We start from the raw sequence: 16,333 nt of genomic DNA, 5'->3' as shown, positions 1-16,333 counted from the left end.
TATTGACAATCAGAGTGAAGGTTGGCGATTAAAATTAGTAATTATGAACATGATAAAAATTATTATTGTAATTACTATAAAATTATTTTTTATGGGCATAATTATTACAAGAATTATAAATAAGCAGCATTGCAAGATTTACAGTAAATCCTTTAAAGAAAATTCAAAAATGAAACCACGTCAATGTTTTAACAGTCAATTCTGCCTTTCACTGATTATCCTTTGACATTTTATCAGGCGGGGGGGGGGCGTAAATCTAGCAGCGTAATGCAACAATCTCATTATTAAGTCAGATCCGTTGTGATTATGATCAGATTCCTACTAAATATTATCTGATGGTTGGGGTTTGAAGAACTTCCACTGCTAAGCCCATTTAAACTGTGACCTCTAGAAAAGGCATATTAATAAAAACATTATCATCTTAGTAGCCCCAAGAATTGAGGCTCTTAAGATGGGTTTTAATCCGTTTGATATAAGCACTTTGTACTAACCATTAATCTGAAATAATTGAGAATTATGGTATTCATTTGTCTTGTTAAAATGGGAATATTTAACTCTAGTGTATAATCTTTATATCATGTTTGTCTAGTTGAGTAATGTTTTAACAGTCAATTCTGCCTTTCACTGATTACCCTTTACATTTTCTGGGGGTAGGGGGGGGGGTAAATGTAACAAAATAATGCAACTTTCTCATTATTAAGTGGGATCGGTTGTGATTATGATCATAGACCTACTAAGTATTCCCTGATAGTTTGGGTTTGAAGATGTTCCACTGATAATCCCATTTAAAGCCTTGAGCTCTAGTAAAGGCATATTGATAAAAATATTATCATCTTAAAAATCATGTTCTTTTTTAACTGCGATTTAGGACCCAATTAATAAGCTAAAGAGTTTTTTGTCAGCTGGCGCTTTAATATTCGACTAAATTATTGATCCTATAAATAATTAATCATAAAATTATTGATCCTAAAACAAAGCCGTGATACGGGGTCGAAATTTTAATATAACTTTTTAAATTTGTCTTCTTCAGACCTACACGGAATGCTTGCTGCCCCTGTCCTCCCCTTATATATGGATTTATAAACATAAATTCTGTAATAGAACTTTTTATATCAATGGAATGTTTTAAGTTTCGTTTGACGCAGTTATTTTGTAGCTGAAATTATGAAAACTAACACTTATGACCAGACCAATACGATAGTGGTTTTTGCTCAACAGGACTGGTTTTGTTTAAATGTTTTTTTAAATTTCCTAGAACATTTTGGAAATAGAGGTTGATACAAAGGAAAGATTAAGTGCTTTGGTTCAAATCATCTTTGACAAGGTAAATATTGTAAGATAGAATGAATAACAAATATTTATTTTCTTTTTGATTTGGATGAAGTTAAAATATATCGGAATTATTTGTGTATTGATTCAAGTATTGGCCCTCAGGTAATATACCTTACTGTCTACTTTGTGGGAACTATCGGCCTATTTGATTATATAAAAAGGCAAATTACAATAACAAGGTTAATATTCATACCAAACTTTAACTGAAGCTTTTTTATCTACTTTTTATTTTATGAAACTTTAAATTAAGAATATTTCTCTGGATTTTTTTTTGCCAAGTTTAAACTATTTTTAGTTCTTAGATTGTTATTGGAGATATCGATATTAGAGGTGGTATCAGTGACGTCAAGACAGTTGGACTTAATTAATGGTCTTTTTTGGCTAACCTTGGATTATAACATTTAGTTCCATATGTTCGATAAAACATTATTAAATTTTTCTGGTTAGCCAAAATTAAACTATTCCCAGTTCGTAGCTAGTTTGATAAGATTGGTAACAAGGATAACAGATTATATTTACCTACTAATTTTACTTGTAAGCATATTGAAGATATTAATTTACCAGAAATTTTAAATCAGCGGCATGTGAAACAGGCCCTTCCTAGTAATTTGAATTATAATGATAGTCGAGTTTTAACTTATAAATTTTCAAAAACTATTGGGCAAATTATTTTTAATTATAATTTAATACTTAAAAGATTAGATAGTGATATAAAATGGAAACCGGTTTGTAATTGTAAGCAACTTGGCCCATTTGTAAATACTACTTACAAAAATGTTATAACAGGGGACTTGTCAATAATAAAGCATGATGATCTTCAAATTATAATGAATAAAGGGGCTAATTTCCGTCTTTCTCATCATCTGAAACCATCGAGTGTTCTTGATGGCTCGGAAAATGATTTTGATTTATTTATTGATAAGTGGTGTAAGAAAGAGAATAAAAGTAAAGAGAAATTTCAAAGTTGGAAGAATTTAATTATTAGTAGAATAAGAAATAAAATATATTCTAATTTAAAAAATAGTGACACTAAATCATTATTTTATAATGCGAAGATTAAACAAGCAATTGCTAATCTACAGAATGAATTTGTAATTGTGCCAGTGGATAAAGCTAATAATAATTTTGCCATAATTTGTCAGAAGCTGTATTGTGATATCTTAAAAAGGGAGTTATGCACAACTAATGTTTACGAAAAGGTAAATTTAGAGGATGAGAATTTAATTGAAAAGACTGAAGAAATACTTTTTTAAAATTTTAATATTAAAATAAATGACAATGATAAAAAGTTCCCTTTCTCATATTGGACTGTAAAATTTCATAAGAATCCCCCTAAACCACGGTTTATTGCTGGAGCAGCTAAATGTCCAACCCGCATTGCTGCTACTGACCTCTCTTTAATTTTAAAGGAAATTGCAAATAAACTTAAAACCTATTGTTCTGGTATTAAAAAGTTTTCGAATTTTAATCCATATTGGAGTGTTAATAATTCACTGCAGGTGATAGAGTCTTTAACAATGGTTTCAGCTAAAAGAATTGAGTCTTTCGATTTTGCGACAATGTATACTAATTTATCACTTAATGTAGTGTCGGATAATTTAAAAACTGTTATCAAGAAATCTTTCCTCTTATCTAGTAAAAGGTTCTTAAAAATAGACACTTATAATAAAAAAGCTATATAGACAAATTGCTTTAATACCACAGTTAACTTGAGATGTTACAGCTTGGATATGATTTTTGAGTTATTAGAATTTGTTTTATACAATACTTATATAAGATTTGGTTGTGATTTGTACAAGCAAATCGTGGGAATTCCCATGGGGGGGGGGGGAATGCCAGCCCATTTATAGCTGACTTGTTTTTAAGTCAACTAGAATATAAATATATGATGGATAAGAATAATCCAAATAATTTAAAACATGTTTTGTCAAATAATAAAAGATATTTAGATGATATTTTGGTCTTAAATTGTAAGGATTTCATTGATATTTCTAAAAATATATATCCATCAGAGCTTACTCTTGAACCTAGTCATGGCGCTGGTCATGAAGATCATTAGATTTAAATGTTAATATTTGTGATAATAATAAATTAAGTTTTAAAATGTATAATAAAACGGATGATTTTGATTTTGAAGTGATTAGTTTCCCATTCCCTGAAAGTAATATACACTCAAATATCACATATTCTGCTTTTTTCTCACAGTTACTTCGTTATGCAAGGATTTGTAGTAATTATATTGATTTTAAAAATAGATGTAAAATCTTAAGCCAAAAATTGATATCAAGAGGTTTTTCTGCAAATAAATTAAGTTGGCAATTTAAAAAATTTAGTTTTCATTATAACGAACATTTAGATAAATATCAAAAGAATTATCTGGAAATACTTAAAGAAATTTTTAACTAATTTTGGAGCTTCGACAACTGATGATGCAGCGCCATTTATTTTGAATTGTGTTTCTAATAGAGTGGATTTTTTTAAAAAATAGCCACATGGTGAAGATGAATTCTATAATTGTTTAGTTTATTTATTTTTTTTTTATTTTTTTTGCAATGTGTTAATATTTGTGATTTGGTAAATTTTATAATATTTAGTTTACCTATTGTTGCTAAAAAGAGTGATATATTAACATGATAAGCTTGTTTTGGTATTACTTGGTTGTTTTACATTTGCTGGGTTTTTTTTTCATAGGCATGTATTTTGGGGGTGATACCTGATACGGGGATGCCATGGATATTCTGTGGTAGCCACAACACTTGGCTGGGTAGAGAATTTAAAGTGGCGAAACCCTATAGGCCAGTGTATTCTCCTGATAAGCCCTTGTGATTAGTTGTTGCCTCTGAATTATTTGTCTTTATTATTTTTTCTATTGTTTGGTAAATGACGACTTATACTTATTGACGACATGACTGCCTGTCCATGGATTATTCTTTATGGTTGATTGTGTTTGGCTATGCTGTTTGACCTATGTGATTGTATGGATGAGTAGGGTTAAGGCCTCATTCAAGTGCTGGTCTATATTAATCACTAATTTAGGAAAACAGTCTTCCTTTTCTCCTTCTGTCTCTTTTTTTTATGTGTTTGTGCTGTTGCATTGGTGATTTCTCTTTTCATGATATATATATATATATATATATATATATATATATATATATATATATATATATATATATATATATTAAGATTTCTAGTTCGAATTTGGCTTTTATTACGCTTTTTACACGCTTATTTACATAATTTATAGCACTTGGTATTTACCAAGTGACATATAGCGATTACAATTTCTGTCGGTTCCGCTTTTGCTAGTTTCGACACTTCCAGATAAGCTAGGACGATGAAAGTTGGCAGGCATTTCAGGAACCCGACCAGATTAAAGTAGAAATAGTTGCTTTCCCGTTTCGATCATCTGGGGGTAAGTGGAATGACGGTTAATTCGGAAAAAGTAGAAAAAATGAGGTATTTTCAACTTACGAACGGGTTATCGGATCTTAATGAAATTTGACGTTTAGTAGGACCTCGTGTCTCTTATTAGAGCTCTTATTTTAAATCTCAACCTGATCCGGTCACATTGGGGAGAGTTGGAGGGGGAAACCGGAAATCTTAGAAACCGCTTAGAATGGAGAGATCGTAATGAAACTTGGTTGAAAGAAGCTCCTGGCTTTTCCGACCTCGTCACAAGTGCCATATGAGCTCTTGGCTCTTGTTTACTATTATGCTTCATAGTAGTCGATTCTTAAAAAAGTTAATATTTTCTTGGAATTCATGCCTTTAATGAGATCAATAATCCCAGGGCTTTATTTCTCTGCTATATCTACTCACGTCCTCCACGGGGTTTTTACTCCTTTTGTCATTGTTCCCGCGTAGAATCACAAGGGTTTTAATTTAGCATAATAGTCTTGAAAAGACCTATTCTAAAAAGGAATACTGAAAAATAAATTTAGCCGACAGTTTTTTCGCTTCCTGTTCTCATGTGAACTTTTTTTTAATATTTAACTCTTGTGCAGTTGACTTCAAAACTTTATTGAGTGATCAAAAAACTTCTAATTAGAGTTTTTACCGAACTTTTTGTCTAAGGCTATCTGACGTTAATATTTTCTTCTTGGGGCTCACTCCTGACCTTTGAAGGTAGGGAATTATTTTCACTGTTGTATTTATTGCTACCAGATCAAGCAACCAGATATAAATACAAATGAGGAGTGATAAAAGCCCGTGTCTTATTTTTTCCTTTTTTTTTGGTCTGTAATCTTAACTCGGTCATAAAATATTTAATTTACTATCAATGTTGTATTTGTATCCCTTATCCAAGTGTTAACGTTTTTACCACCATAACTTGCTTTCAATGGAAATGGATTTGGTGAATTCTTAGTTCCAATATTAATATTTTGGCTATTAGGCCCGGAGCTTGATATTTGATGGGAGTAACGTCTTCCAAATTCTTATTGAAAGATTGTGTTTCGTCACTGTTGAGTCATCTGGATCCATCTCCCTTTGCCATCATTAATAAGAATAAAAATAAGCAAAACATTCCGCTAATTTCCCTCTTCTTACTAATTGATACTGACGCAGCCCTCGTTTTGTATTTGTGCCTTTTCCATTCCTTTTTTAATGTTCCTTAAAAAAAATATATTTATTATTTTGCGATATGGTCATCCGTTTAATTAATGATTAATGAGTGCATTTTAATTCTAATAATTTTAATTTTGGTGTTTTTTTTTGTTTTCGTTGTTATTTATACTTTTTGTATGTCCTGTTTTATTTATTTACCCGAGATACGACTTCGGCCCTTATTAATCGGCCTTAATATTTAGAATAGTTAAAAAAAAGTTTAAAAAAATTATACAGCTTCTGTGATGGAAGTAAAGAGCAAAGTGAATCCATTAAACGCACAAAACTATTACTTGCAAATTATACAACATCAAATAGAGCTGATTCTGCTTCGGACGAACTTAGCTTCAGACCGAGCACTCTCATTCAATGTTTCCCCAATCTAACTAAAAAAAAAAGACAGGACAGTACAAATGGGCTTCAGCTTAGGCTCCCACACTATTTCTGGTCAATCAAGTCTTCAGCTATTATTATTTGGAAACGCTTCCGTTAGCATAATTTACTGTTTCTTTGTGTACTAAAGTATTTGATAGACTAGGATTTATTTTTACAACAACCTGCTAACTGGAATCAAGGACGAAAGCAGATGAATCAAGGACATTTCGACACTGCAGGAGCTGGCGCAATGTCCCCTGCTTATCTTCGCCCTTTACCCCAGCGTTTGAGCCAGGGTAAAGGCAGGCATAGACGTACCACTGTGGTATTTATTGCTACCAGATATAAATACAAGTGAGGAGTGATAAAAGCCCGTGTTTCATTTTTTTTTTTTTTGTCTACTATCTCAACAGGGGCATAAAACATTTAATTTACTATTAATTTGTATTTGTGTCCCTTTTCCAAGTGTTAAACTTTTTACCACCATAACTTGCTTTCAATGGAAATGGATTTGGTGAATTCTTAGTTCCAATATTAATATTTTGGCTATTAGGCCCGGAGCTTGATATTTGATGGGAGAAACGTCTTCCAAATTCTTATTGAAAGATTGTGTTTCGTCACTGTTGAGTCATCTGGATCCATCTCCCTTTGCCATCATTAATAAGAATAAAAATAAGCAAAACATTCCGCTAATTTCCCTCTTCTTACTAATTGATGCAGACGCTGCCCTCATTTTGTATTTCTGCCTTTTCCATTCCTTTTTTAATGTTCCTTAAAAAAAATTATATTTATTATTTTGCGATATGGTCATCCGTTTAATTAATGACTAATGACTGCATTTTAATTCTGATAATTTTAATTTTGGTGTTTTTTTTTGTTTTCGTTGTTATTTATACTTTTTGTATGTCCTGTTTTATTTATTTACCCGAGATACGACTTCGGCCCTTATTAATCGGCCTTAATAGTTAGAATAGTTAAAAAAAGTTTAAAAAAAGTTATACAGCTTCTCTGATGGAAGTAAAGAGCAAAGTGAATCCATTAAACGCACAAAACTATTACTTGCAAATTATACAACATCAAATGGAGCAGATTCTGCTTTGGACGAGCTTAGCTTCAGACCGAGCACTCTCATTCAATGTTTCCCCAATCTAACTAAAAAAAAGACAGGACAGCACAAATGGGCTTTAGCTTAGGCTCCCACACTATTTCTGGTCAATCAACTCTTCAGCTATTATTATTTGGAAACGCTTCCATTAGCATAATTTACTGTTTCTTTGTGTACTAAAGTATTTGATAGACTAGGATTTATTTTTACAGCAGCCTGCTAACGGGAATCAAGGACGAAAGCAGATGAATCAAGGACATTTAGACACTGCAGGAGCTGACGCAATGTCCCCTGCTTATCTTCGCCCTTTACCCCAGCGTTTGAGCCAGGGTAAAGGCAGGCATAGACCTACTACTGTGATAAATATTCCTGTCGCTCTACCATTTCCAAAAGTTGAAAATGCTTGGGTTCCTGACACTTTTGCCAAGAAGAAAGTCACTGATCGGGAAGAAAAGAAGACCATTGTAAGATTTTTTTTTTTTTTTTGCTCAATTAAATGTTTGAAAATAATGGTTGTGGCAATTGCTTTAATTTAGTAAAATGTGAGTCTCGGCCTATTTTAACTGAAATCATAAGTGTATTTTCTCAGAAACTATCTAGTCAGAAATATTTTGCAACAAACAGTGATTAAGATTTAGCTCTAATTTCAAGTAGTAGTAGTAGTAGTAATTTTGAGTAAATAAAACGAATGTCTTAGAATTTCAGAAAAGAGCCTGAAACTCCTCGAAAATGACTTCAAGTCGAAGTAAAAGAGTAATACAACATAAATCACCATCTTTGAAAGCTATATACTGCAGGTCTAAAGTACACTCACCTTGAAAAAAAAAACTAGGGAAATCATAGTTTTGTATGGATAGGACTTAGGTCTCTTGTTTTCCCCTTTTTCTCAGGACTAATTGCATTGTAAAAGTGGCTGTAGAATATTTTTAGAAGGCTCTATTGAAACAAATTACAATACCTCATTTCCTTTTTAATTAACAGAAAAATCGTGCGAGCACCAATTGCTGTTTTCTGCCTTTTATTTGTCACAAAAATCAAATTTGTCCAAAAGAGGGTCAAACGTTTTAGAAAGCTAATCGATTTGCCTTTCTCTGAAACCCCGTTCAGTAGAGATTTAAAGTTTATTATTTTGAAAATCAAGGAGAATCCCAAAAGAAAGTTGAGATTTTCAGGAATGATATTTTTATTAATTTACAAAATTTCGTTCACCTGGTTCTCTTTGAAATCCAAAATAAAGTTTATCCGAAGAGCCTGTCTTTAAATGAGTGGCAGGTGCAATTTTTAATCGAGGGGCATTGGGGACTAGAATTTGTTTTTTCTCTTTTCCTGTTTTGATAATTATTTCTCAAAAATTTCGCAAATCTAACATTACCTCCATGTTTAATATCTAATAATGGATTTTTCTCACAGCCCGATAGAGCCAAATTGACTTTTTTTGTAAGAACTAAGATACAGGGTTTTATTAAAATTCTGTTCATGGAATTCAGGAATGCAATTATGCTGTAAACATTAGCAGCACCTTTTCCTAAAGTATTTTTGATGATATGCAATAAATGAAGAAACCTCATGTGTTGCATAACTTGATGTTATTCAAGGGCTACTGCAGACTAGATAGAGACTATACTCACTAAATAAAGTATACCCTTGGACTGTAATTCTGGAATTGAAAACTGCAAACATAAGCGGCGCGTTTGTCAATAGTTTTCTTGATGTTTTGTATAGAAACTTCAATGTTATTTAAGGGTGACTGCAGACTGAATACAAAGTAGTCTCACTACATAAAGTACACTTCACGACTGAAATTCCTCAATTGAGGACTGTAAATATAAGCATCACTTTTTGCACAAGTATTCTTGACGCTATGCAATAAATGAAGAAACCTCATGTGTTGCATTGCTTTATGTTATTCAAGGGCAACTGCAGACTAGATAGAGACTATACTCACTAAATAAAGTATACCCCTGGACTGTAATTTTGGAATTGAAAACTGCAAACATAAGCGGCGCTTTTGTCAATAGTTTTCTTGATGTTTTGTAATGAAACTTCAATGTTATTTAAGGGTGACTGTAGACTGAGTACAAATTAGGCTCACTACATAAAGTACACTTCAGGACTGAAATTCCTGAATTTTTTGACTGTAAATATAAGTAGCGCTTTTTGCACAAGTTTTCTTGATGCTATAAAATGAATGAGCAAACCTGATATGTTGCATAGTAAACATAATGTTATTGAATGGCGATACTTATTACAAAGTTTTTGTCTGTAATTGTCTGTAACTTTTCAAAAATATGCTCGTTAATATAATCCTCATGACAGGCGCATATATTTTTGTTTGGATCTTTAAGAGGTAGGAGTTAAAACCTATATTTAATAGCCTATTTAATAAAAACTCATGTTCGACTTTGTAGTTTCATCGCCTAAATTAAAATTAAATCTTCTTATAAGGCTTGTATTGTGCGTCTAAGAAAATCAAAAACTAAAAAGATGATTAATAAGTTAAGGTAGTTAAAATAGTCACTTAATAGATACAATAGTGAATGCATATTCAAGAGTAAAAAGAAATATGCAGTTTCTGTGATGGAAGTAAATGCCGAAATCGATCAAACCTGATATGTTGCATAGAAAACATAATGTTATTGAATGGTGATACGCACAAAACGCACAAAATTATTGCTTGCAACTTATACAAAATCTGTCAGCGAGGCTGACTCAAATAAACCGAATAATACATTCCTGAAAAAAATAATAATTTATTATTAATTAATAATATTAATAATATATGAATATTAATTATAATGTTAATATAATATTACATTAATTAATAATAATATTAACATGTTTTTACTAATATTATTACAATATATTAATTATTAATAATATATATTATTTGATAAAAAAAAATTCTGAAAAAAACAGAGTTCTTCTGAAAATTGAGCTTGCTCGAGTTTTAAGTGCATATATTTTGGGGTTGGACTATGTTTGATTTTCAGTTTTTTTTTTATGGGAAGATCCCAGTTTCTTTTTAGTTTTTAGTTTGATTTAGATTATAACATTGACACTGTGTCATTGGAATATACTTAGAACATGCTAGTGTTGAAGGCTTTTCCAGTTATTTACGCGTCATTTCTACTTTCCATATGTGTAGAGCAGGTTTGAGGTTGAAATGAAGAAAGAATGTAAACCAGTCATAAATTTCAGTTATATTTATTAACATTTATGACATCATTGGGACTGTGTACGCTCTTCAGTCATTTCACTGTGTCTAAGAAGAAGAAGAATAAAGTCCCTGGGAAGGAATATTTAGAGTCTTGATGCACATATCCTATTATAACGACCACTAATTATCATTTGCCAATAAGAGCGAAGATTATAATTTTTTTATAGTTTTTAGTTTGATTTAGATTATAACATTGACACAGTGTCATTAGGATAAACTTAGAACCAACTAGTCTTGAAAAAGGCTTTTCCAATTATGTTCACGTCATTTCTGCTTTCCACGTGTATAAAGTAGATGTGAGATTGAAAGGAAGAATGAACGTTGATAAATTTTTCAAGAAAAAATTTTCAAGCAAGGAAAAAAGAACGTCATAAATTTCGGATTCATTTGTATATGTATGACATGAGTGTAACTCTGTGTTCACTCTTCACTCATTCCACTATGTCAAGAAGAAGAAGAAAAAAGTCCCCGAGAAAGGATATTTTAATTAACAAGTTGAATTATGGTAAGGACTAAGAGAGAACAAATGAAATGAAAAAAAACGTAAACCAGTCTTAAATCTTGTTTTTTTTTTAAAACATGTGTGACATGTGTGTGATTAAATATGGTCCTCACTCATTCCACTTTGTCTTAGAAGAAGAAAGCCTCCGAGAAGGGGCTTTCTCGGCCCTCGGCTGGAGAGAGAATGTTTATATTCTTTATGCACGTACGCGGTTGTACGACCATTTAATTGTCTTATCGTAAAATGTTTCTTCTGAATAAAAATCCTGCCTTTTTGGCTGTGAGCTAGGGCCCAACTAATAAGCTGATAGGAGTTTTTCGTCAGCCGGCGCTTAAATATGGCTCTATTCGACTAAGTGATCATAAAACTATTGATCCTAAGCCAAAGCCGTGATCATAAACCAAAGTCGTATGTCGCATTTTCAAAATTTTTTTTTGAGTTTGATTAAAGAATGTAAGTTCATACAGTAACATATTTTTTAGAATCAAATACATAAAAAACAAATACAGAATAAGTAATATTATAGACCTTTCTTGAATAATACGACCTTAAGTATTTGGGTAGAATTTATGATTATCAGACTTAAGTCTTTTTTAGCCTTACATACTATAATGTTAAAAATACCACTTGAAACTTGTTGGATTATACGGGGTTGAAATTTTAATACAACTATTGAAATTGGTCTTCCAACATTTTTAAGCATCCCCCTCTTCAGACTTCATGTGCTGCACGGAATGCTTGCTGTCCCTCTCCTCCCCCAATATGTGAATTTCTAGCTATAAGTTTTGTAATATAAATTTTTATATCAATGGACTGTTTAAGTTTCATTTGACTCGGTTATTTTGTCGTTGAAATGATGAAAACTAACACTTATGACCAGACCAATACGATGGTAATTTTGCTCAACAGGACTGAATTTGTTTAATTGTTTAGAGTGTTCATTTTATTGTAAACAATTGTATTTAATGATGGTTTCTTTTGTGCAGGATCTAAAGAAAGCTATCAGAGGTAGACTAAATAAGCTGACGCCTGAAAATTACGATAAAATTTCCAGGAACATTTTGGAAATGGAGGTTAATACAGAGGAAAGATTAAGTGCTATAATTCAAATCTTCTTTGACAAGGTAAATATTTTAAGATAGAATGAATAACGAACATTTTTTTTTCTTTGTGATTTGGATGAAGTTAAAATATGTCGGAATTATTTGTGTATTGATTCAAACATTGGCCCTCAGATAATATACCTTACTGCCTACTTTGTGGGAACTGTCGGCCTATTTGATTATATAAAAAGGCAAATTACAATAACATACCAAACTTTAACTGAAGCTTTCTTATCTTCTTTTTATTTTATGAATCTTTAAAGTAAGAATTTTTTTTCTTTTCTTTTCTTCTTTTTTTTTGACAAGTTTAAATTATTCCTAGTTCTTAGCTTATTATTGGAGATATCAATATTAGAGGTGGTCTCAGTGACGTCGAGACAGTTGGACTTAATTAATTGTCTTTTTGAGCTAAGCTCGGATTATAACATTATATATCGGATTATAGCTCCATATGTTTGATAAAACTTTATTAAATTTTTTTCGTTAGCCAAGTTTAAACTATTCTTAGTTCGCAGCTATCTATTGGAATTATAGATATCAGAGGTGGCATCAGTGACGTCCAGACAGTCGGACTTAATTAATTGTCTTTTTGGGCTAAGCTTGGATTATAACATTTAGCTCCATAATTTATATTCGATAAAACTTTTATATAATTTCTCTTGTAAGTAACAATGGCTGGCAAAACTATTATGTACTAGCATCTTCACTTTACTGATATGGTACTGATTGTCGATAAAATATGTCAGGTAATATATATATATATATATATATATATATATATATATATATATATATATATATATATATATATATATATATATATATATATATATATATATATATATATATATATATATATATATATATATATATATATATATATATATATATATATATATATATATATATATATATATATTTAAGAATCCTAGTTCGAATTTGCCTTTTATTACGTTTTTTACACGCTTATTTTCATTTTTTATGGCACTTGGTATTTACCAAGGGACATATAGGGATTACTATTTCTGTCGGTCCCGCTTTTGCTAGTTTGGGCACTTTCAGACAAGCTAGGACGATGAAAGTTAGCAGGCATATCAGGGACCTGACCAGATTAAAGCAGAAATAGTCGCTTACCCGATTGGACCATCTAGGGGTGAGTGGGAGGACGGTTAATTCGGAAGAAGTAGAAAAAATGAAATATTTTTAACTTACGAACGGGTTATCGGATCTTGATGAAATTAGACGTTTAGAAGGATCTCGTGTCTCTTATCAAAGCTCTTATTTTAAATTCCGACCTGAACCGGTCACATTGGGGGGAGTTGGGGGGGGGGGGGTTGACCGGAAATCTTAGAAATCGCTTAGAGTAGAGATATCGTAATGAAACTTGGTTGGAAGAAGATCCTGGCTCTTCCGACCTCGTCACAAGTGCCATATGAGTTCTTGGCTCTTGTTTATTATTATGCTTCATAGTAGTCGATTCTTAAAAAAAGTTAATATTTTCTCAGAATTCATGCCTTTGATGGGATTAATAATCCAAGGGCTTTCTTTCTCTCATATATCTACTCACGTCCTCCTCGCGATTTCTGCTCCGTTTGTCATTGTTTCCGTGTAGAATCGCAAGGGTCTTGATTTGACATAATAGTCTTCAAAAGACCCATTCTTAGGAGGACTACTGAAAAATAAATCTAGCCGACTGTTTTTACGTTTCCTATTCTCATGTGAACAACTTCTTTTTTATATTTAACTCTTGTGCAGGTGACTCCAAAACTTTATTGAATGATGGAAAAGACTTCTAATTAGAGTTTTTACCAAACTTATTGTCTAAGGCTACCTGACGTTAATATTCTCTTCTTGAGACTCATTCCTGACCTTTCAAGGCAGGAGATTATTTTCACTGTAGTATCTATTGCTACCAGATCAAGCTACACGATATAAATACTAATGAGGAGTGATAAAAGCCCGTGTCCTATTTTTTCTTCTTTTTTTTGGTCTCTGATCTCAACTGGGAAATGAAACATTTAATTTACCATTAATTTTGTATTTGTGTCCCTTTTCCAGCTGTTAACATTTTACCACCATAACTTACTTTCAATAGAAATGAATTTGTAAAATACTTAGTTCCCATATTAATATTTTGGCTATTAAACCCGGAGCTCGATATTTGATTGAAGAAACGCCTTCCAAATTCTGATTGAAAGATTATATTAGACTCATCTGGATCCATCTCCCTTGTCGGGTCTAAATATTGGAACAAAGGATGGCTACAATAATAGGCATCAATAATAAAAATAAAAATAAACAAAACCTTCCTTTAATCTCCCACTTCTTACTAATTGATACAGACGCTTCCGTTGTTCTGTATTTGGGTATTTTTTTTAAATGTCTCTTAAAAAAATATTCAAATTTATTATTTTGTTATATGGTCATCCGTTTAATTAACGACTAGTGAGTGGACTTTAATTCGGATAATTTTAATTTTGGTGCTTTGGGATATGATGATACGAATTTGGCCGTATGGGGCTTGTGATAGTAGTTTCTTTAAAGAAACATCTCACCTCCCTAAAGTGAAAAGAAAGGCTAGGAAAATTCGTCTCGCTTTTAGTATTATTGAGTTTAATAAATCAAATATATTAATTCCGTTACAACAAGTAATATAATTTTGCTGGGCTTGCAGAAACCGTATTTTTCTTGTTTTATACATGTTATACTTTATTTAAACATTTTACATATTTGTAAAGACGCACACAAATTGTTTTATTTAGGCCGTTGATGATGCAATTTATGCTCCAATTTGCTCAAATATTTATATTCCACTTTACGCTGAACTCTGCAAATTGATGTTTGAGAAAGAAGTGCTCTCGGCTAGTGGAACTGGGAAGGTCAGTTTCCGAAAACTTCTTCTCGATAGATGTCAGGCGACTTTCGAAAAGGAGAAAAAGGATGAAGAAGAAATTGTATCTAAACAGAAAGTCTTACAAGAAGCCGATACAGAAGAAAAAAAGAAAGAATTACAAATGGAATTAAACGAAAGGATAGCAAAAACAAAACGGATTATGTTAGGAAATATCAGGTAAGTTATCAAAATAACTTTTGAACTGAAAAGTACATTACATATTTATATCATTTACATATTTATTATAAATTACAAATTTAGTATAATATATACTATTCCTTTGTTTAATTGATGTGAAGAAATGTTATGCCTTCAAGTGCAATGCTCATTACAGTTATGATTTGACATTCAGCTCCTGAAAAATAACACGTTTATTCGTAAAAAAAAGTTGTTACTCTTTACATGTTAAAATTAGAATATCAGAGAAATGGTCTAGCTTCAAAAAATATAGGATATTATGATTAAGGTTTTAGCCAAATAAGAGATGTCAGGATGCTCACACCTTGAGCCACGCTCCTCCTTCTTTGGACGTGTCAGTTCTTAGTAATGGTGTGTGGTTTCTCTTGTAAAAATTAAATAATTTTTCAAAGCAAACTGTTATCGAGTTAAATACAAATTGAAGTGAATACCACTGGATAATTTACATTTAGAATAGTGTGGTGTATTTTCCTCCTCAGCTCAGCACTAGGAATTGTAGTATTCAAACTTGGAATTATTGAGTTTTTGCGCCTTAGAACGTTCGGGTTTATGCGCCACAATGCGCTCATGCGCCACAATGCTGATACACTCTTAATGAATCGCATTACCAAAATATTGAAGTTTGATCGCGATTATATAACCTCTAATAAGGCTTTAAAACCCGTATTTCCTATAGAAAGGTTATCAATTGTATAGATGATAGGTTGTTTCTAAAGAAAATAAACAAAACTAATTAAAATTATGGTCATTTACAGGGAGGGGATTGCTACCACCCCCTCTAATTCCTAAATATCCTTGAATTACGGGTACTTTTACATTTAATTTTATATTGAAATTATTAAATAGATTGTGTTTTTTGGCTACCCCCTTGAATGTTATTTATTATTGCCCTCTCCCTTAACAAAACAAAATATGTGTACGTGACTGAGCAAGATTCGTTGTACCATTTGAAGTTGCCATACTTGTAGTATTGGAAATTAAACTATCAGCTTCAAGCTGTTGT

General features: G+C 31.6%; 1 protein-coding gene across 2 annotated transcripts in view; it reads left to right on the top strand.

Annotated features, from left to right (window-relative positions):
• LOC136042264 (eukaryotic translation initiation factor 4 gamma 3-like) overlaps nt 1-16,333 on the top strand; it is a 54,613-nt gene that overhangs the window by 23,864 nt on the left and 14,416 nt on the right. The window contains exons 5-7 of one of the 2 annotated variants that reach the window (XM_065727215.1): nt 7,633-7,881; nt 12,123-12,260; nt 15,002-15,309. In XM_065727215.1, coding sequence (XP_065583287.1) covers nt 7,633-7,881; nt 12,123-12,260; nt 15,002-15,309 — 695 coding nt within the window. Of the gene's footprint in view, nt 1-7,629; nt 7,882-12,122; nt 12,261-15,001; nt 15,310-16,333 lie in introns of both variants that reach the window. The other variant, XM_065727214.1, reaches the window with a different exon arrangement.

Source organism: Artemia franciscana, unplaced genomic scaffold (genome assembly GCF_032884065.1).
Source record: "Artemia franciscana unplaced genomic scaffold, ASM3288406v1 PGA_scaffold_97, whole genome shotgun sequence".
In the NCBI taxonomy this organism is placed as follows: domain Eukaryota; kingdom Metazoa; phylum Arthropoda; class Branchiopoda; order Anostraca; family Artemiidae; genus Artemia; species Artemia franciscana.
The sequence above is the reverse complement of the archived record's forward strand: the minus strand, read 5'-3'. Positions and strand labels throughout refer to the sequence as shown.